The sequence below is a fragment of the Limanda limanda genome, chromosome 2 (genome assembly GCF_963576545.1).
Source record: "Limanda limanda chromosome 2, fLimLim1.1, whole genome shotgun sequence".
Taxonomy (NCBI): domain Eukaryota; kingdom Metazoa; phylum Chordata; class Actinopteri; order Pleuronectiformes; family Pleuronectidae; genus Limanda; species Limanda limanda.
Genome location: NC_083637.1, coordinates 21,186,538 through 21,208,753, shown reverse-complemented (window position 1 = coordinate 21,208,753; position 22,216 = coordinate 21,186,538). Strand labels below are relative to the sequence as shown.

Genomic DNA, 22,216 nt, shown 5'->3' with positions numbered 1-22,216 from the left:
TCTAGCCCATTCAAAGGCATCCTCATATTAGTCACTGGATGACAGAGAAAAACAGAAACACAAGTGTTAATGCAGGTGAGCAGATGAAACAAATCCCTCTGGATTCAATCAGAACATAAAGATAAGCTACATGAAGATAAAGCTTCCTAATGAGTATACGTCTTTCTTCTTTAAATCTTCTCCACTCCTCCACTTCCATCCAATCACAGGCCTTTGCAGGCCTTGTTAGCAGTAGTGGAAAAAAACGTACATTTCCTCACCTGAGACGGTTAAGTTTTATATACTGATACAAAATATTCCCTTTCTCCTGCTTTCTGTGAGAATTATTGAATGTCTTACATCATTACATTTATCTAATAACTGCTGGTGGTTGCCTCACAAGATGATAAAAACACAATGAATACTATTTGATAAATTGTTATACAAACCAACAGTGGATAAAGCAGTACAACTAAATTAAATGTTCTATGTGTTGATGCATTAGTTATAAGGCCATAATATTATGTGTATAGTATATAACATTGGAAGGGACAATTCTGCTTTTTAATAATTTAAGCTTTTTACTATTTTAAGTATATTTGGCCGAAGTAAGAACTTTAATCTGTAATGGAGAATTTTTATAAAGTGGTATAACTACTTTTACTCAATTAATGGTCCTGAATAATACGATAAATCCTCAGAAAAACTAATTTTATAAATTGAATAACTAACTAAGATTTGAATGAGCTCATTTGAACTGTGATGTCTAAATCTGGGTTTGCTGCTGACAAATATTTAAAAACCTAAGTAAATTCAAGGCTCAGATGATAAATAACTGCGGGTCAAATATTCTGTATAGGTTGACGAAACCGGTGATATAACAATGTTGTATCTGCAACAACAATATTAACGTATCTGCCATAATTATACAAAAAAATGTGTTGACATATACGTGCTGTATCTCAAACCCATTGCATTTCTTACTCTTCTTATAGGTAGAATTAAAGTACTGGATAGAAAGTATAGTCGATAGCAGCATTAATAATAGCTGCAGTTCTGTTAGAGTGCCGTGGCCTTCTTGACATTGTGCTGAGAAGCTGCAGTCAGAGCTCTCCCTCAAGTGAAGCTTGGACATTATTGAAAGCTCATTAGGAAGCTATTTAATCCCTGAGAAGATATACTTAGATTAGCCCCGCACACTGATGCCACTGCACAAAGTCAAAAAGCTGACACCAGAAGCTGACACCAATGAAATAAACTAAATCACAAGTTGATTTTCACATCAGTCATGAAGCAGCTGCACTGGAAACAAAACTCCTGAATGTCTGAACCTTACTCTCACTAATCCCGAAGAATGAAGAGTCTTCATCTGCTGTCAAACACCAATGTCATACATCCTAAACCTTTTTTTTTACAATTTGAAATCCTGCTGTGCCACGACAGCATCTCTTCAACAACACCATGCACTTAGAACAATCTTAAAGCACAGTCAAACTACAGCAGCACACACACAGATCACACAGGCATCAATTGCTTTGCTCTCGTACCACTCTTGGATGTTTCCCGTTCAGGCAGGACGGACTCCAGCAGGTGTTCAGGTCCAGATTCTCCGAGGGAAATATTCCACTAAAGCTGAATCCCGGAGGAGAAAGGTCCTGAGGGCTCAGTGTCCAGTGTGAAGGTCTGAGCAGTAAATCCTCGCTGAGATTTTCTTCAGCAGAGGTGGAGCTCCAGTGCATCAGATCAGCAGCTGAGGACCAAGTACCCCTCCCTCCCTCCTTCTCTCTAAATATATGTCCACGAACGAGGATGGCTGCGGTCAATCACCCTCCTCCTCTCCTCCTCCTCACCCTTCCCACCCTTCTTCTAGTGTCATGTATCGTTCATCCTGTCCACACATCCAAGAAAATGGCCCTTACACAACGAGCTTACACAGCTTGATGGGGCTGAAGCGTTTTGTGCCATCAGATCACAGTGCCGAGCATGAAGCTTCTGAAAACTATCCTAACAGGCTGGTGATGGGATGCACCGCCGTGGAGTTCACTGCATGGATTAGAGCTTTAAAACTTCTAAATTAAGTGGTCGTATACATTGGAAGAGGGAAAGGACATTTTGCATGACACTTTCAAAACGTTCACATTATTTAGATCACATTTTGAATGACAATTTTTATTTTCTTGTTGATTTCAAATATCTGCCTTAAAATTTGATTAGGTTTTTCCTCTTTTTTCCAATTCTTGTTTTTGATTTTAGTTTCAAACAGCCAGTTGTTGGACGTGACGTCACCACACCTCCAGCTCTCATTTCCCACATGTCTGTTATTGGTTTTGAGCATAACTGTGATTTACGAAATCACAGTAAAGTGCATGTACTGTGGGGAAGCCCGGTTCCTCATCATGTGGCCTATGTCCTATTAATTCACCGCCTTGTCGTTTTTTTTTTTTTTGGGGGGGGGGGGGGGGGTCTTATTGTTTAGCAATTTGGATCATTGTTGAGAAAAGTGTGATACAAATAAAGTTTGCTATTATTAAATTATTTGTTTAAGAATATGAAAAAGCACATTATGTACGTAAATCTTTTGTAAATACATGATTTTGACTGTGGTGGTGTGTCAGTGACTCTTCTCTTCAAGGTAGTTCAGGCTTTACACTTGAGCACTATACATTTCAATATCCACCTGAAGGTGATGACCTATGACAAATGACCTATTCTGTTATGTATAACCTGTCTCTTGGCTCCTTCTGCACGTCTACAGGAGCAGTGTGTGTGTGTGTGTGTGTGTGTGTGTGTGTGTGTGTGTGTGTGTGTGTGTGTGTGTGTGTGTGTGTGTGTGTGTGTGTGTGTGTGTGTGTGTGTGTGTGTGTGTGTGTGTGTGTGTGTGTGTGTGTGTGTGTGTGTGTGTGTGTGTGTGTGTGTGTGTGTGTGTGTGTGTGTGTGTGTGTGTGTGTGTGTGTCGGTAAACACCGATTCACTGTCTTCTGCGAGAAGTGAGTAATTTTACAACAGAGAGACAGAGACAGAGAGAAGCTTCAGGCATTGAGAAAGAAGAGGGCATATGGAGTCGGGGTCTAGTATTGTTATAAGGGAACTTGAGAAAAGAAGGCAAGGCCTTTTTCAACTGTTTGGGTTATTAATGAGTATTGTTTTTGAAAAGGAATAATGTCTCATGTGAGACTTATTTATTTGCAAAGGTGTACATTTTGGCTGGGAACAAATCCAACCAGACCTGCCGATTGTTTCTGGTCTCCTACTGTTCTTATCCAATTAAACCGGAGCATACTTAATGGAATGGGCTGCTAACTTTCTCCTGCTTGCAAAATCTTGCTCTTAATGGCTTAGAGTCAGTCTGTTTCCGAACCCAGCCATGACCACAACAAAGGTTGAACAGCTTCAACAAGCAGGAGGGTGTTTTTCTGCTAAAATCTTGTGTCATGTTTCTGGATTTTCTTTGGTTTGATGATCAGGTAATCTATGGACTTCTTTGAATAAAGAGGAGAGGTTTGGTAAAGGTTGGTGTTTTTTTCTCTCCATTTAGTACAGTCTATTTATTTGCACTGTAATTACGTGCTAGTGGGACAGCCTGATGTGACACTGCTTTGGTGCAGGAGTGCGAGGATTCTTTATTTGGGCTGCAGCTGCTATATTAAGAGCTTTGTCAAGACCTGAAAAGGCTTAACTTGTGACATAACCAACCATTTAACCGTACCCTACTTCTAGGTAGAGTGCGGTACATCGCCTGCAGAACTTGAGATACAATAAGTCTCTTGGCATGAAGAAAACAACATCAACAAACCAAGGTTTCAGGTGAACTTCACAATGTTTTTAAAGAAATAAATACCAGTATGATCTGATAGGGGGTGACTTTGAGATAGCTGGAGCTAGCAGTACTTTACACGGTCTATTAAAAGATTTGTGAATGAATTATTCTTCCTCATATTTAACCAGCCTACATTGATCAAGGTGAGGGTAGCCAAGTGACCGGTGGTCAAGATGATGAAAAGTGAATGAGATCGATCAATGTTCCTTTGTGAAGCTGGGATCAGCAGAAGCTTACTGGCTAAAGCTCCTGCCTGAAATAGCCGCTAAGTTATAGGCTACATGATTTAGAGAGAGACCCTTTACCTATGAGCAGGGAGACGGCCCAGATCATCGCTGGAAACTGCCTCCTCTCGGGGAGCTCTGCCCCCTTTAGTTACTGTTGCTGCGCCTACCAATCGAGGTAAAAACTTGATGAAGGGATATGCACTGTAAAAGCACAAAGGTAAATCTTGAACGTGGTAATTTGACATCTTGGAAATGACGACGGCGGCTCATTAGCTCTGCGTAGCCCCTCCTCTTACCGTCAGCTCGTACAGCCATGACACCAGAGGCCGAAAACTCGTGTCAGACAGACTACTTTACATAATCTGAGTAAAATCCTCTGAATCTCAGATGCAGAGTAGGATTACTACCGGCACCGTGACCTTTGTGTGTTAGAAAAAAGGGTTGTTGTTGGTTTTATTTATGTGTACATGCTGTTTTTAAAGTCTGATATACATGATATACATTATATCTCATGGAGATGAGTACGAACATGATTTACCTGCCTTTAACACTGGAACAGAAATGATTTAACACCATGTTAACACTCTTGAGTAAATCCATAATAAAGACAACAGAACCAGCCCCATCTAGTGGTTCAAACCCAACATTACTCCAAACAAGTGACAGGTTTACAGTTGAGCTATTCTCAACATAGCAAAGTATAAACTTGTTTGCAGGGATTATCATCCGGATTGTACGATTTTTGTGACCATAACAATTACTTTTTTGGTATCTTAACAACGGTCAAACACCAGAGAAAAGTTGCAAAGAGGTTTTGGCAATATTGGTATTTTATTTGAAGGCTTCATCTCTCCCGAACATTGTAGACTTCTCAACAGAGTCTAGACAGACTTGTGGGTTATGGCTTAGTGGACATTCATGGTAACACAACAGAGACGATTGATGTCAAAAATACAATAAAAACAGGAACTCCGCTTCATTCAGTAACAGACATTTTTACAACCAGTCATTCTTCTTGTTGTTGATATTTTGGGCCTGTGAGGGACACATTTTTTTGTTTGAGTATTATATTAAGGCCGCTTTTAGAAAATTAGGAAATATATTAAATCAGAACACAGGATCTATCTATCAGACTGTAATGCCTTGTCCAATTACATCATGTAACCTGTTGCTGTGTGTGTGTGTGTCCATCAAGGACTTGGACATCTGGGACATCGGCAGCAACAAACTGATTCACCATCAAACTCCTTCACGTGTCATCTTCAGCTCCTTCAGAATTTTTCCCCAGAAGAAACTTTTCCAATTCCTCTTAATTTTAGTTTTTTTTACCCATTTCACACCTCTCTTCCATTCTCAGCACTTTGCCCTTTTGCCATAGTTGTCCACCACCCCCGGCACAACGCTCTCGTCCTCCTTCACGTCCTCTGTCACCTTTTTGCCGACCAGCTGGTAGATGTCCTCGGGTGCGACGCCCATGGGCTCGGCCACCTTCACCGTCAGCATGTCCAGGGTCAGAATGGTTCCACTGGGGATCTTCACTTTGGCCACCACGGACTTACCCAACTGGTGGGAAAAGGAAGAGCAGAGGTACATTAACAGAAACTGTTCTCTTACAAAAAAAGGTCACTTCAAGACATTAAAAACATTCTTTTTGACGTTTTGGGGCTTTTTCTAGACGAAAAGAGGATATATCACCTTATCATGACATTGCTTCTCGCAGGGTAACATCTGCTTCACGCCACTGCCCAGCGCCCTCTCCACCAGCCGGATGGCGCGGACCAGCTCGGTCAGCTCTGAGGGCTCCAGTGAGGCTTCATGGTCGCTTCCTTTCCAAGTCTTGTCCAAGGTCACGTGGCGCTCGATGATCTTTGCCCCAAGAGCTACGGCGGCCACTGAAATATCGATCCCAGACTCGTGGCCAGAATACCCGATGGGAATGTCAGGAAATTCTTTCTGGTATTCCTGTGGTGAGTTTGACAAGTAAAACTCTTATAAAAGACTAGTTGAAAATGTCACTTGTCACAATGCTCATATTTAATGATCAGGTGGGGGTGACTGTTTGTGAACATAAATGGTTATTAGCCAGTAAAAGCTGCATAAAGTTTTCAATAAGAATATAGTTTATGTTCTATTATGGATTTGAATTCTTAAAATATGAGCATGGTTTCACTTGTTCAACTGAATCATGCCCCCACATACACTTATCTGTACGACCACTGAGGGGGAGTCAACTTGTTTTTCCGACAACACTTTTATACAAGAGTAAAAATCCTCTAAGCTCTATTTACAGCGATCACTCGGAGGTTGACGTCCTCAGCCTCCAGAGGGTAGGCGCTGGTGCACTGCAGGATGGCGAAGTTCTGGTTGTGCTCTTTCACCGTCTTGTAGACCCGACGCATCGTCTCCATGGACTGCATCCCGCTGGACACCACCATGGGACGTCCTGACACAGATGGAAAGAGGATATGATGCCACTTTTTTTGTTTATTCTCGGAGTTAAAGAGCAGTTTATAAAATAATGTAAAGAGCAGACCAGCACCGCGGCCCAATAATGATGGATTGATTTAATAGGGACTTATTAACACCAATTCAACCACTTGTTATATCTGAACCTAAAAACATCTAATTGAGGTATAACCATTTACACTCACCCTTCTTGGCAGTCTTCTCCAGATAGGGGAAGTTGTTGGTGTCTCCTGATCCCACTTTGAAGAAAGGCACCTCGAGCTCATGGAGAAACTCCACTGCCATCTAAAAAGACAGAAACATTTATGCTCGAGCTCAAACTTAACCTTGACCAAACGTTTAACATCTGTATCTCCCTTACCTCATCCATCCCTGAGGCAGTGAAGTAGATCCCCACTTCCTTTGCATGTTTCTGCAGCTCCCTGTACTGCTCATGGCTGAATTCCAGGTGTCGCTTGTGGTCACCGTAAGTCTTCCCCCAGGATTGTTTGGTGCTGTAGGGGCGCTCCAAGGCTTGCTTGTTAAACTTGTGCTCTAATTCGCTCTTCTGAAATTTAGCACAGTCAGCTCCACAGTCCTGTGAAGGTGGATAGAAGGAAGTGAAGATTGGGAGTCACAGTGAATAGTAAGGATTTTAGTCTGAATCTATTTACAGATCCCAGGCTCAGGAACAGTCTCCTGTTCCACATATTTTACATCTGATAATGGTAATACATCTTAATACAAGCTGACTCTGCCTAATTCTTCAGTTTATGTCTGTAGTTATTTTATGTAATAAGGGCCCGATCTTCACAAAAAACACATGGTTCTGTATAGCGGACATACATGGACCATGAATCCTTTGATGCTGAGCCGTCAACGAACAACTCCACTCCTGCAGTGAAAGTGTCCGTTTTCATAGATCAAAGGAATCTTTATGTCTGGCAAAGGTGATGTTTAATTGAACTTTTATATTTAATTACACGTTTTTTTGTTTTTATTCGCAATATAATTAAATCTGACTTAACTTGACTATTAAGGGTCCTCTAGAATTTCCTAGGAAGCAATTGTAAATTCTTAGAAAAGCTGCTGGAGATGAGCCTTTAGTCCCTGGTAGGTCAGTGGAACATGGAAAAGTGTTCAAAATTTAAAAAAGGAAATATACTAATCAGCATATATGGGGAATGAGTTCAAATAATAATAAGTAAATACTGTACTTGGGTTGAAAAGGAGCACAACCAAATTAAAATAAAACTTATCTTTGAAAATTACAAATTACAAAGATCTCTTTAGCAACAGTCCTGGGAAATAGTGGATCAATCAGACATCTGTATATTTATAACATAATTCAATTATAGTGGAAGAGTCACATTGAATCGTTTGGCCATATTTCTGCAATGGTGTGATATTATGTTACATCTAAAGTTTTAGTTTCTCGCCATCTGCTGCAAAAAACTTAAGCCACTACTCTCCACACACCTTCACCCAAACCCACCAGTGTGTGTCATGTGCTAGATCGGAATTTACACACCAGACTCCATTCAGAAAACCAGTCCTTAGTGTTCATGACTCGACATCCTTGCGCAAAATCCTTCAGAGCCACTTGCACACAGCACAGTCATGATGTTAACCATTTATTCCAGCTTTAGACAAACTAGCAGTGTTTACATTGTGTTCACATGGATTGGTCAGATGAGGATGTGGAGCAAGCAACATTTCAAACTGGTCGATTTTAAGTGGGCGTCAGGTCCTCACGTGTTTGGGTTAAATCAAGATGAAACAAAAACATTCACAGTTTGAGCCGATACGTTTTGTTTCCATGTGGTTTCATTACCTTTGCCATTTTGATCATTTTCTTGGCAATCTCAATGTCTCCCTGGTGATTCTGTCCGATCTCAGCGATGATGAAACACGGATGGTTTCCTCCGATCATTCGGTCCGGACACAGCTCGAACTTTAGAGGCATTTTCTTTCAGAAATTCTACGTTTAACAAGTAAAAATGGTTATTTAACAGAAGACAGGACTAACGCAGCGAGTGACGAGTCGTGTCAGGAAGAGTTTCTGTGCTGCACATCCCGGATGCGACGACATCCGGTTTAGTAAAACTACGTAATAACCTTTTTGTTCTCAAAACAGACAAAGGCTGTTGATGGAGCTGGAGATGCTTGACGTGGAAGAGGACTAGCTTGTAACGTATTTTATGAAACAAGTTTGAGGTCCGGTAATGTGAGATTCCGGTAATGACGTCGTGCGGAAATGATGTCGTTAGCAGACCAATCACAGCCAAGGGCTGTTCCTGTGCTCTCCGAAACACAGATATGAACACTAGATATCTCGGCCGCGTTGCCGGCCAACGGAGACGAACGTCACCACATGGCGGCCATCTTGTTGCGGGAGGCTCTCTCACCCATAACATTGTGTTGGTAGTGGTAAATAACCATAACTTGCTCAATTTTCAACCGATTTTGAAACGGTCTGGTTTGTTATAAACGTCAGAGATGTATATATGACACTGTGTACTTGTGAATAATTATGTTATTTTCTAAAAAATATTAATAATTTATGCAGTGTCATAACTACATCTCTGACGTTTATAACAAACCAGACCGTTTCAAAATCGGTTGAAAATTGAGCAAGTTATGGTTATTTACAACTACCAACACAATGTTATGGGTGAGAGAGCCTCCCGCAACAAGATGGCCGCCATGTGGTGACGTCCGGCTCCGTCGAGCGAGATATCTAGTCTTTATATATATCTATGCTCCGAAATGCCCAAGGATAGAAAAATCAGAGCTGCACGAAAAGCTCTCCGAAGCGCTCGGAGAGGGCGTTTCTCTTTCCGTGTCAGTCCGTGAAATATAGAAAATATAGCTTATGTGGTTTATGTTTTTTAAATGCGAGATTATTATTTATTTTAATTTGCAGTCCCATTTTATTAGCAAATTAGTTTGTATTTGCTATGTAAATGTTTTCATTTGAAAGACCATTTATATTCGCAGTATTTATTTTTATTTGCCAAAAAAAAATTCGAAATTGGAATTGTGTATTTCTATTTGCATAACCATTTCTATTTGAAAGATATCTTTTTATTAATGGAACCATTTTTATTGACAAGATTCATCTTTATATTCAGTATTTATTTAATCTGCAGGACCATTTTATTTTCAATATGTATTTTTATTTGCAGGACCATCTTTATTTGCAAGATTAACAGAACAGAAGCACTGATTACTATTATAGGGTCACAAGCGGCATCTATGGAAATTAACTGAAGTTGCAAAAGAAATCCCAACACCATTAATCTTTAACATCCTCCACATATACAGTATAGATATATAAAGGCACTGCATATGATTAAAGTGAAGCCTTTATATTCACGTACTGCATATAACCTCACCCCCTTTAAGATGTACAGCTGGGTAATAAAATGGGCAGGGACAGATCATTCCATGTACAGATGATGTTCACACCACACATACGAAATACTGACATGGTGGATTGCTCAATTCTTAACAGGGCTGGTTGAGCTACTATTTGAACTTTAGTTAAACAGTCGTGGTGCACAATGCAGGGACGTGTGAAAATGAATTCACGTGGATGATAGAATGTTAAACACCACACCCTGTAATTACTGTCTGCTTGATATACATCTAACAGCAACACCCTCTTTGGTTCAACTCTCAGCATCATGTGGTAACATTAATATCTGATCAGATCTGTTCACCCTGTTATAACTTTTCTGTAGCTGCTCTTCTCTCTCTCTGTATCCCACCTCTCTCTCTTTCACTCCGACATGATACTCTGTCGGTCTCTCTTCTTCCCTCTGGATCTCTCCATTGGCTGTATCTCTTCCTGTAGACACACAACACACCCTGTCCATCTACTTCTCATCTACCTTGCTCTATCTTTTTCCATTTCTCTTGCTGTTTGTCTGCCTCTTTCTCCCTCAACCGGATCCTGCGTATCCTTTACTCTATCATGTTGGCCAGGATGCTGTCGTCCTCCTCCACGTCCATGTTGAGCTTCTTGCCCACCAGCTGCTGCATGGTCTCAGGGGAGATGCCCTTTGGCTCACCGACCTTCACAGCAAACATGTCCAGGCTCAGTGCAGTGCCTTTGGGGATGGCCACCATGGCCACCAACGACTTACCCAACTGGAACCAAACAAAACCATTGAAAGATTAATACAAAATAATAACGAGCCTTGTAAACTGCAGTGGAGCAAGTCGATGTGTGCATTTCATCATCACATTTGCTCTTGCAAAAAAAAGGGAATGTTTCAGTTGAGGGAATTTAATTAAACTTATAAATATGTGTATTCATGTGTGAAGGCAGTCATACTTTGAGTTAAGAATGAAACAGCGCCGTCAAAACGAAATGGTAAAATGAGCAAAATTGGCAGAGTGGCCCTTTAATTCTGGTTGGTGTAATTTGTATACTATTAACTTAAAAGGGGGTGAACACTAGAAATAAAACTGCTGACACAGACTCAAGTCACACCAACCTTATCGTGGCAGTTCTTCTCACAGGGTAACATTTGCTTGGCCGGTGATCCCATCGCCATCTCCAGCAGTCGAATGGCTTGGACCAGCTCTTTCAGCTCCGATGGCTCCAGGGATGCCTCGTGGTCATTTCCCTTCCAGGTCTTATCCAGGGTCACGTGGCGTTCCACGACCTTTGCTCCCATCGCCACCGCGGCCAAAGAGATGTAGAGCCCCTGCTCATGTCCAGAATATCCGATGGGAACATCTGGAAATTCCCTCTGGTATTCCTTCAGGGAAAGAGAGAGGGTGTAGAAATCTGAGTCTCTCAAAATGTGAGTTGTGTGTAACAGTTGTGTGTATAGTTTATTTTATTATGAGGATGTGCTTACCAACAATGTTACTGTTGTATTAACTTTAAAGACGTTTTTATTTATGAACTGAGTGAAAACAATTATTTGGCAGACAGGAGTGGGAAAGTTACCTTGGAGGTTTGCCTAAGATAACAAAAAGTCAAACACTCCCACATGGTGTCTCACAAGATAATTATCCACTGATGAAAAATGCACCCACACCCACAACCCCACACACACAAATTGTTTTCATAGATCACCTTTGGGGACTTTCCATTGACTTATATTAATTTCCTTAGAGACACTTACCCTAACACATAATTGATTGACCCTAACCTAACTTTAACCATGGACCCAAAAAAAAGCTTTTCCCCAATTGGGGACACACTTCTCATCCCTAATTTGATTATTTTATATTGTGAAATCTGTCCCCAAAGGTAGCCTATGAAAAAAAATATATACAAACACACCACACAAACACATGGTTTCATTACATAGACTCTATATAGAACATTATATAGATGAGTAGGACTTTTGTCCCCAATTAAATGGTATTTTTTTGTCCCAAATGATAGCCTAAGACAGAAATACACATACAAGCACACACACACACACACACCAAACACACAATGTTGACTTGATTTCCCAACATACAAATATGCTCTTCCTCCTCCACAGTTTGCTGAGACTGTCTGATGAAGGAGGGGGGGAGACCGCAGTTTCCAGTCTAACTGGTCTTCATGGGAACTCCCCAAACTGAAGTGGAATAAAACAAACATTTATTATCATGCGAGATATGTAAATCGCCTAATCCTGATGGCATGACAAGGCTCTGAGGAACAGTTGGAGTTGCACGCAGCTTTGGTATCACATGATGTTCAGCGGAAGAAGCCGTTGATCTTGTTTATGGTAAATGAGATTTGTTTCTGCTTAGAGTAAATCATTGACTACTGACGTTGACGTATGTTTTTTCAGATCTCAAATGTAATTTCAAACTCACTGACTGGGTTACACTTATGAATCAAACTGGTTCCCATGGTTTGTCGATAGCTAGAATGACATATGCACACGTGAAATTTGAATTTGAAAAGTCTAAGATCACTTCTTCCTTGTAAATTAGGGATTTTTGTTTCGGGACATTTCTGTTAGTATTACAGCTGGAATTATTGGAAATACTGTTATCCATGCTTCTGTGGACCATGAGATGTGTGTTGTGATGACTGTTTTGTGATTTTGTTGGTTTGCTTGTGTGTCTGTTTTGTGTTTTCCTTCCCTAAATTAATGATGTAAGTTGACTATTTGTGAAGGAAAATGAATAAAAACATAAATGACAAAAGAAAGTAGGCTAGAGTAAATGAGCTTTGAGAAGACGGGCTAACTGGTTATGGTCTGACTCTCTGGGTGTAAACTGTGGGTAGAATCCTACCATTGGACGCACTCCGATATGAGAAACAACAATATCATTCAAGCTAACAACCTACATGCAAATTTAGAAATATTTGGATTATGCAATAAAATCACACGATCATTATACGTATGTGATGAGTTGTGTCCTTTCTTTTCTCGGTTGGGAATAACTCAATCATACCATCTCAGCTCTCTTGCCGCACCTTCATGTCCTACTTGTTTTTCAAGACGTTAAAACCTGCTTTCTCTAATGACTGCAGCCGTTTCGAAGACAGTAACACCAAAGATAATTATTACAAATAAAGCAGGGGTGCAGCGCGGCCGTTAACTCGTACTGACAGCGCTGTGGAGATACATACGTACCTTTCACCAGATTTCCACCACTTTAGGGAAACATCCAACAGCTTGTCAAAACGATGGTCTTCACCTGAACAGTAAACATGAACCCAGTAATGACCTCACAAGCTACGGTTATAAGACTGCACACACAAGTCTTCGGTAGGTTTAGCAAGTGTATAGCTAATAATAGATGAATGAGGAGAGGAAGAAAATCCAACTCAATGAAGACATGTGCTTTAGCCTGTAGAACCTGAGGTGTTTACTCCTAGTTCTCTCCTGCTGTGTTTGCTGTCTCCAGTCAGTTACACAGATGACATGCAGTTATACCTTTCAATGAAACCCTCTGATTTAAAAAAAAAAACTATTCACGCTGCATCACTTCTTATCTGATCTGAATCTGAGCTGAGCAGCATTCTGCTAGAAATCAGCTACTGTTTGTTCACCTTATCCTGAACATTATGGTTCAAAGAACCTGGGTTCAATAAACTTTATGCCCTTTATACTTGGACCAAAAACTGCGCAGAAGTCATTCACCGGCAAACTGCAGCTATCATGGTGTCAGCAAGTGGGAAAGCTAGAGAAGACAGCAACCTTCCCACTATGTTTTTGAAACTAAGTAAATGTGACTGAAAATGTTGATTATGAAAGTGTTAGAGTGTTTTATAAATCAGCAGATTAAATCATATGAGGTTATAACACACACATTGTGCTAAGACTGTATCTGATGCTTCATGTCTGGTTAAAACGATAAATAACAAATATAATGTAGTGCAGAATTGATATATGTGTGGTTGTAGGTTGCTCAAGGCCACCCAAACTGTGAATGTACTATTTGCATAAAGTATCAGTATACTGAAAATCATCAATTGCTAACTCAGCCCCATCTCTGACATATACGAAACTTACATTCAGCGCAGGCCTACCAAATCAAATCCCTAAATGGCTCCTCAATCCTGCAGCAGCATTTTACAAACGCAAACAAATAACTACCACCTAATTTTATGTTATTTAGTATTTCAGTTTTTTTTGTTTTTTTTTAAAGCGCTGGACATCCTGCTCTAATTAAACTAGTTTTTACTGTATTTAAATTCATTCTGTATTTATTGTGTATTTTACATCAACAGATGTATGTTATGTTGTTATGGGGAGGGGGGTTATGTGTCTCGTTTCTTTTCTGTGCAGCTCTCTCTACTCAAAGCCCACTCCTACAGGGCCTCAAATAAATACATTGATATAAAATGAATCTCAAGTGACGGGACAATTGAAGCACAAGTCTTGGATCACACATTGTTCATCTCTGGAACATAGTGGGGATTAACCAGAGCCAGGGGTGCATTGGATTCTGCCAAACATATTGCATTAAACTGCTACAAGAACTACGACAGTCATGTGTGACACAAATCTATTCTCATGATTCAGTTTGTCCATTCAGACGAGACTGGTGTTAAAACAGTGAATACAAAGTCAAGTGCAGAAAATCTGAACCTGTTCTACAGAAACTGGTCGGGCCTGTCGGCTCCTGTGTAGAACAGTTCAGAGCCAAATGTCTGCAGGATGATTGAGTGGGAGGAGACACTGGTTCCAGTCATCTTACCGAGATCACACTGAGGTTGACGTCTTTAGGGTCCAGAGGGTAGGCGCTGGTGCACTGCAGAATGGTGAAGTTCTGGTTATGCTTCTTCACTGTCTCGTAGACGCGACGCACCGTCTCCATGGACTGCATCCCGGTGGACACCACCATGGGACGTCCTGACACAGACAGAAGTTTTTTTTAAAGTCACAGGGAGATATGGTGTTTGTTATGGGATGCACCATCCCTTTACCTATTTACAAAGGGAACTGGTTTATAAGTTTGTGTTGTTCAACCGTGAAACCGTGCATAGTCATTTTTTAAATATTTATTTTACATCTTGCATTTAAACATATGTGTTGACACCAGAGACCCATCACTCACAAAATATCTTGTGACTTAAAACAACATAAAAGATATAAAAAAAAGCGCTCCCTACTGGCCCAAGTCAGTCTTAAGTAGTGGATGCTGTCAAATATTCAGAGCACAAGATGGAGGCAATGGCTATGGAAGTTTCCTGGAAGTAAATAGGTTCTGCTCCACTTCATTCACACAGTATCAGTTGACATAAACAGGTCAAGAATGTAGTGATTCATCATTCCATTTGAAGTAACTATTCACTCCCTAATGCTTGAGCTGACCCTCAGCAGGTGAGCAACTCTAAATTCAAGCTCATGGCAGATTTCAATGGTGACAGGATTTTTTTTTTTTTTTTTTAAGTCTTTTGCACCCGAGACTACACCCATTGTTGGAGGTGTGGTAAAAAACATATTTTCTGGGGTAATCCGGAAATCACACAACAAACAGGTGGAATCTATTTACATCTCAGCTTAGTCTGCAGGCACATGAATCATCCAACGATTAAAATGCAACCAAAATCATGTACATCTTCTTTTAGTTTTCATCTGAAACCTGTGGGTTTAGATCTTTCAGAGGTTTTCAGATTAATTTGAGGTGACGTGCTGTGCAGTGTCGTACCTTTTTTGGCAGTTTTCTCCAGATAGGGGAAGTTGTTTGCGTCGCAGGAGGCAACTTTGAAGAAAGGCACTTCCAGCTCATCGAGGAACTCCACGGCCATCTTTGGACACCAGTGAACAGTAATTAGTACACAAATACACTGTAAATACACCTCTCCTCTCCGGGTCAATTCATTCAATGTTAAGTAAAAGCAATTCTTGTTTGTCCCTGTCATCTGTTTGCTAGTTTTCTCTTTTACTCATTTGTTGATTTGTGTAACGTAAAAAAAAATGCTGTAAATATAAAAGAGCCACATTTATTTTATCCATGTTCCCTAACCAGACATTGAGGATGTTTGAAATGACAAAGTTATTATTCATAAGCATGCAGAACCATAGTAAAGATTCAAGTTCATATGAAAATCTCTCAGGACAGAAGACTTCTGATACAAATAGAGAGACAGCCTATATGTCATAAAACAGAAGCACAGATGTAAAAACATGAACAGCATATAAAATAATATATGCAAATTATTTAGAATCAACATATATGTGAAGATATGTTCACACAGTCATGAACAGCCAGTGTCGGGAGATGCACCACACTATTCCTCAGGATAAAAGACGAAGTGACAGTAACCTGGATCATATTAGGATTATTACCTCATCCATGCCAGAGGCTGTGAAGAAGATGCCAATTTCTTCTGCATGCTTCTTGAGCTCCATGTACTGGTCGTGGCTGAACTCCAAGTGACGCTTGTGCTCCCCATAGGTTTTTCCCCAGGAGTGAATCGAATTGTAGGGGCGCTCCAAGGCTCGCTTGCTGAATTTGTGATCCAATTCACTTTTCTGGAACTTAGCACAGTCAGCACCACAATCCTGAGATGACACAAGACAAAGAGGCAGGGGAGATGAGAGGATGCGGGCTTCATTTTGACAGCACAGAGCAATATGATTTGTATTGTAAATTCACAGTTTCATCTCTTTAATTTACCTTTGCCATCTTGATCATTTTCTTTGCAATCTCAATGTCTCCCTGGTGGTTTTGTCCAATCTCAGCTATGATGAAGCAGGGATGGGAACCCCCGATCATCCTGCCGGGACACAGCTCAAACTGCAGAGGCATTCTGGTGGTTTACGCAGGAGAAGTGATGAGTGAAATGCAGACAGGAGTCAGGTGCCCTGTGTCAATTTACTGTAAAAACAAAAACTGTCCCAAAAACTTCCCAAAAGTAGCAAAAGGCAAAAACACAGAGTGAAAGCTAGGGTAGCGGTCTGAACAGGAAAGGCAGAAAAGTTTGTTCTTTGGCTTTTATAGGTTAGCAAGAGAAATCCCGCCTCCATATTTACTTCATTTACATATGAAGTTTTTAAGTATCCACACCTGATCATGTCTCTCTCTTGCTCTCTCCCTCACACACACAAGCACACCCACACGAGCAAACACGCACACACACACAGCTGATGAGGCAGTGCAGATATTGAAGAGAAGATCTGCATTATACTGACAATCTGTAAAACTACTCATTATATTTTATTCTCAACAGGTTCATGAAATATTTCAATAAAAAATCTTTATACTCTTTATACTTTTTATTTATATTGATGTTTAAACACTATCTATGTATCTTTCTATCTATCTTTTAATCCATCTATCTATCTCTCTATCTGTCACGTATCCTTAAGTCATCAGCAGCCACAAACTTATGTAAACAACGTGAGAACGGGTGGAGTGTTGAATTAAAGACAAAGCTGTTTTGTTATGAGCCCTTTTCACCTTCAGCTATTATAAACTCACAAACACTATTTATTATCCTGCATGAAACCATGGGAGAGGATGTGACTCAGCGGTCAGGTCCCCATCATATTCAGAGCTGAAGAACTCTGACTTTAAACGCTCTTTGGTGTGAATTGAAGGTGTGTGTGTGTGTGTTGGCATGTATTCAGTACACCATGTTCGCATACCACCAGTAGTTATACCAGTTTGTATCAGTGAAGAATGGGTGACCTTATCTTGGGGCACGTTAAGGTCGGGTGAGACATTTTTAGCTCAGACATCGAGAAGTGAATTGTGCAAAAGCTTCGGTTATCACTGGAGTCCTTTAAGAGCAGTCAGTTGATGTGTTTAAACAAAGGGAGGCAGCAAAACATACTGTTTGTTCAATATTGATATTTAATTGTCTCGACATCAACCCTCTCTCCCAGTGTCAGCTGGAACTGGCTCCAGCCAGACAGCGACCCCACGTAAGCAACCCAGCACCAGGCAGCAATAACAGATAACATTTATGTGGAATACATATTTAATTAGGCTGAATCTGTTTACATGTTATTGTTAAATATGAATTTGACTATTTTTAGGGCCCGAGCACCTCCTGTGGGAGGCCCTATTGAAATTGTAAGAATTATTCTAAGCGTAGTGAATGGGCTTTTTGAGGGCTTTCCCATGCTCAAAAACGTTCTAAAGTTTGCAGTAAATTAGAGAGTGGTGAAAATTGATGTATTCTGGAGTAATTTGAAATTGGCGTGGTGTTTATGATACCTGCCTTTTGGGCTCTCAGACATTCTCAGAGAGTCCTCCAGATGTTTATCTTAGAAGTTCTCTACCTTTTTGAAATGACCTTTGACTCTGGGAGTGACCTCTGACTAGCTAATGGATGGGAGTAGAAGGAATGTTCTTGACCAATGTGTCTTCATGTTCGGACACAAAAACATGTCCCTCTTTAGTCAGAAATTCCATGGGGGACGACATTTGCCTGAAGTCATGGGTGGAACCAAACTCTCTATATAAAGGTGTGTAAGACCACGGCTGGTCAGACTTCACTATTTGGCCTAGGTGATTTCTCCGAGTTCTAGAGCTCGTCCTGACCTGTGAAACTTCTGTGTAATAAACTCTGGATAAAAAGGTTTGAAGCTCTGTGGAATGGCCCGTAAAAAAAGAAAATCTCCACAAATCCCTCCTCGGCCAAACCTCGACGGAGTTCAGCTGGTGACGTTGAAACACTCATGCATAATAATAAAGTTAAAAAACATTTTTGATGCCAGTATTTTGGGAGGACAGATATTTTTATGGAAAGCCGGGAGAAGTTTGGAGATTACAGGGCACAGACATATCATACCCAGCATCATTTCTTCCTGTTGAGCGGATTGCTGGTAGAGGTGTGGTTAACAAATCCTCTGTGCATTTAACCAGCACAATTGAAAAAGTGACTGTAATCATGCCACTCTGTACAGTGGTTGATATTCAGGATTGTTTTGGATGCCAATAAAAATTTGAAATAAAGTGCATTGTTTCATTTGACTGCATTGACCTTTGTTCGTGGTATACAATGTAATTCATTATAGCACACTTACTTATTTAAGAACAATTTAAAATGTCAGGTTTTATATATATTTTAAGCCTGGTGTACTCCGCCAGATAATTTAGTTGCTGCCTCTTAGAAAAAGGGGTTATCTGCTCTGAGGGGAACTATCCTGATTTGCATTTGTGAAGCTCAGAGCATTGTCATTTGCATGTGAAAGCCTCCTCTAGGCGTAGGAGCAGGGGGGTCACCTCACAACAGATATCAGGCTTGAAAACAGCAGGAAACAGGAGAGTTTCCTTTGCTGCCTGCAGATTCGTGTGAAAAGCTGTTAACCGAAGCATGTGCCAACACTTTCCTGCGACACATAATGACACAAACGCTTCTTTTCATGCAGTGCATAGACCTCATGATTGTCCTATTGACATGCTCCTTGGTTCAACTCTGCCTGCTAGCCAGTTATATAATATCTTGCGCCCTGAACGGGAGGCCGTGGAAAATTATATTAAGGAATCCTTAGCTGCTGGGATAATCCGCCCATCCTCTTCCCCTCTTGGTGCTGGTTTTTTTTTTGTCATGAAGAGGGATGAGACCCTCCGCCCTTGTATCGACTTCCGTGGCCTGAATAACATCACTATCAAGAACAAATCCCCCCTTCCGCTAATCAGCTCTGCTTTTGAACCTCTTCAGGGAGCCACTGTCTTCTCCAAACTGGTCCTCCGCAATGCTTACCATCTTGTGCGGATTCGGGATGGAGATGAATGGAAGACTGCTTTTAACACACCCCTAGGCCCTTTTGAATATCTTGTTATGCCTTTTGGATTGACCAACGCTCCATCAGTTTTTCAGGGATTGGTGAATGATGTCCTTCGTGACTTCAATAACCGTTTTGTTTTTGTTTATTTAGATGACATCCTGATTTTCTCCAAGGACCTCAGTGAACATGTGTCCCATGTCCGTCTAGTTCTCCAGAGACTACTGGAGAATAAACTTTTTGTCAAGGCAGAGAAGTGCGAGTTTCACACCAGCCCTGTCAGTTTCCTGGGGTACATCATCGAGGGTGGGCAGGTGAAGACGGACCCTGAAAAGATTAAAGTGGTATCTGAATGGCCCACACCCACGACATGCAAGAAATTGCAAAGTTTTCTTGGTTTTGCAAACTTCTAGCGCCGATTCATCAAAGGCTTCAGTCAAGTGGCAGCTCCCCTCTGTAAACTAACCTCTTCCTCTGTGCAGATTTCCTGGACACCGCAGGCAGAGGCAGCATTTTGCAAGCTCAAGAATCTCTTCATCTCAGCTCCTGTGCTAGTTCAACCAGATTCCTCTCTGCAGTTTGTGGTAGAAGTTGATGCCTCGGATACTGGGGTAGGAGCAGTTCTATCTCAACGTTCTGGTCCAGATCACAAGCTTCACCCATGTGCCTATTATTCGCGTCGCTTGTCACCTGCGGAGACGAATTACGATGTTGGGAACAGGGAGTTATTAGCGGTCAAGTTAGCTTTAGAAGAGTGGAGACATTGGCTGGAGGGGGCGGAGCAACCATTCATAGTTTGGACTGATCACAAGAATTTAGAGTACATTCAGTCAGCTAAGAGGCTAAATTCCAGACAGGCTCGGCGGGCTTTGTTTTCCGGAGAAAAAAGAAGCGGAGATTAGACGGGCACAACAGAACCATCCTGATCCAGGTACAGGCCCACCAAACCGACTCTTTGTTCCAGATTCTGTCTGTTCTCAGGTCCTGCAGTGGGCTCACACCTCTAGGTTTGCCTGCCATCCTGGAATTAGCCCCACTCTCTCTCTCCTGAAGAGACACTTCTGGTGGCCCAAGATGGATGCAGATACACGCTCTTATGTTGCTGCCTGTTCGGTGTGTGCGAGGAGCAAGGCTTCCCACCGTCCTCCAGCTGGCCTTCTGCGCCCACTTCCAGTTCCTAACCATCCATGGTCACACATTGCCTTGGACTTCGTCTGTGGTTTGCCTCCCTCACAAGGTAACACAGTCGTTCTCACCGCGGTAGACCAATTTTCCAAGGCTGTCCATTTTCATGCCCTGCCAAAGTTACCATCTGCCCAGGAGACTGCCAAAACTATTAACCGACCATGTTTTTCGTCTACACGGCATACCAGTTGACATTGTCTCTGACAGGGGTCCCCAGTTCACCTCTCATGTTTGGAAGGCTTTTTTTTCACCTGACCTGGATTGAATATGCCCATAATTCCCTAACCAACGCGGCCACAGGTATGTCATCTTTTGAGGCTTCTCTGGGTTATCAACCACCTCTGTTTCCCTCTCAGGAGAGCGATTTGGCTGTTCCCTCCGTTCAGCATCACATTCGTCGCTGTAGGAAGGCCTGGAATGACACCCGTTCAGCGCTCCTTCGCTTTCCTCCAGAGACATTCCATTAAAGTATGTATCTAAGAAGTTAGCCCCTCATTATATTGGACCATTTGTAATTGATAGGGTAATCAATCCCTCTGCTGTCAGGTTGAAGCTGCCCAATACTTTAAGAATACATCCCACCTTTCACGTTTCACTGTTAAAACTAGTTTCCTCTAGCCCTCTGTGCCCTCCAGCCAAACCCCCTCCACCCGCCCGGATAATTGACAATCACCCAGCTTTCTCCGTGCGCCGCCTTCTGGACGTCCGTCGGCGTGGCAGAGGACTGCACTATCTGGTCGACTGGGAGGGTCATGGTCCCGAAGAGCGCTCCTGGGTGCCCCGGTCATTCATTCTGGACCCGCATATGATCAGGGCCTTCCATCGTGCCCATCCTGACAGACCGGGGGGCTCGCCTGGAGGCGTCCATTAGGGGGGGGGTACTGTCAGGACCAGGTTATCCCTTCCCCCACTGTTCCCTTTCCATAGGTGGCTGGAGCTGGGAGGGGCCTCCTGTGGAACACCTTCGCAGCTGAGACTCATCTAATCAACTCCACCTCCACTCCATAAAGCCTCAGCTCATCTCCCCTGTCTTCGCCAGATCGTCCGTTCACCTGTGTGATTCAGCTGCACACCTTCCTGGCTCTACTCCATGCCACAGAGTTCTACCTGCTGCCTGCTACCTGCTTGCTACCTGGTACCTGCCTGACTTGTCTTCTGTTAAAGATGTAGAGATGGTGGGCAAAGTAGTGCGCCTCACTGCTGATTACATATTAGTATCATCTTGAAAGTCACATGCATTTAAAAAGGAGCTAGTAGAGTAAAAACAATCTGGTTTTCAAATGCTTATAACCAAAAGAATGGACTCAACACAATGCCACGGTTAAATGCGAAAACTTGCTCAACTTTTATCCAGTTTTTACTGCCACATAATCTGCATTTCCTGTATTTTGCATATGATCCGG

The 22,216-nt window shown here is 41.7% G+C and overlaps 2 protein-coding genes across 2 annotated transcripts; both read right to left on the bottom strand.

Moving 5' to 3' along the window:
• Window positions 1–4,835: 4,835 nt before the first annotated feature.
• LOC133018068 (sialic acid synthase-like) lies at window positions 4,836–8,705 on the bottom strand. Its single transcript, XM_061084364.1, has 6 exons — window positions 8,303–8,705; window positions 6,851–7,066; window positions 6,675–6,774; window positions 6,312–6,466; window positions 5,719–5,985; window positions 4,836–5,586 (listed from the first exon to the last, which is right to left on the bottom strand). Exons 1-6 carry the CDS (start codon window positions 8,432–8,434, stop codon window positions 5,377–5,379), a joined length of 1,080 nt encoding a protein of 359 aa, XP_060940347.1. The 5' UTR covers window positions 8,435–8,705; the 3' UTR covers window positions 4,836–5,376.
• Window positions 8,706–9,596: 891 nt separating this feature from the next.
• LOC133018059 (sialic acid synthase-like) lies at window positions 9,597–16,701 on the bottom strand. Its single transcript, XM_061084351.1, has 6 exons — window positions 16,570–16,701; window positions 16,239–16,454; window positions 15,598–15,697; window positions 14,644–14,798; window positions 10,974–11,240; window positions 9,597–10,623 (listed from the first exon to the last, which is right to left on the bottom strand). The coding sequence occupies exons 1-6, from the start codon at window positions 16,699–16,701 to the stop codon at window positions 10,438–10,440; spliced, it is 1,056 nt and encodes a 351-aa protein (XP_060940334.1). The 3' UTR covers window positions 9,597–10,437.
• Window positions 16,702–22,216: the final 5,515 nt, after the last annotated feature.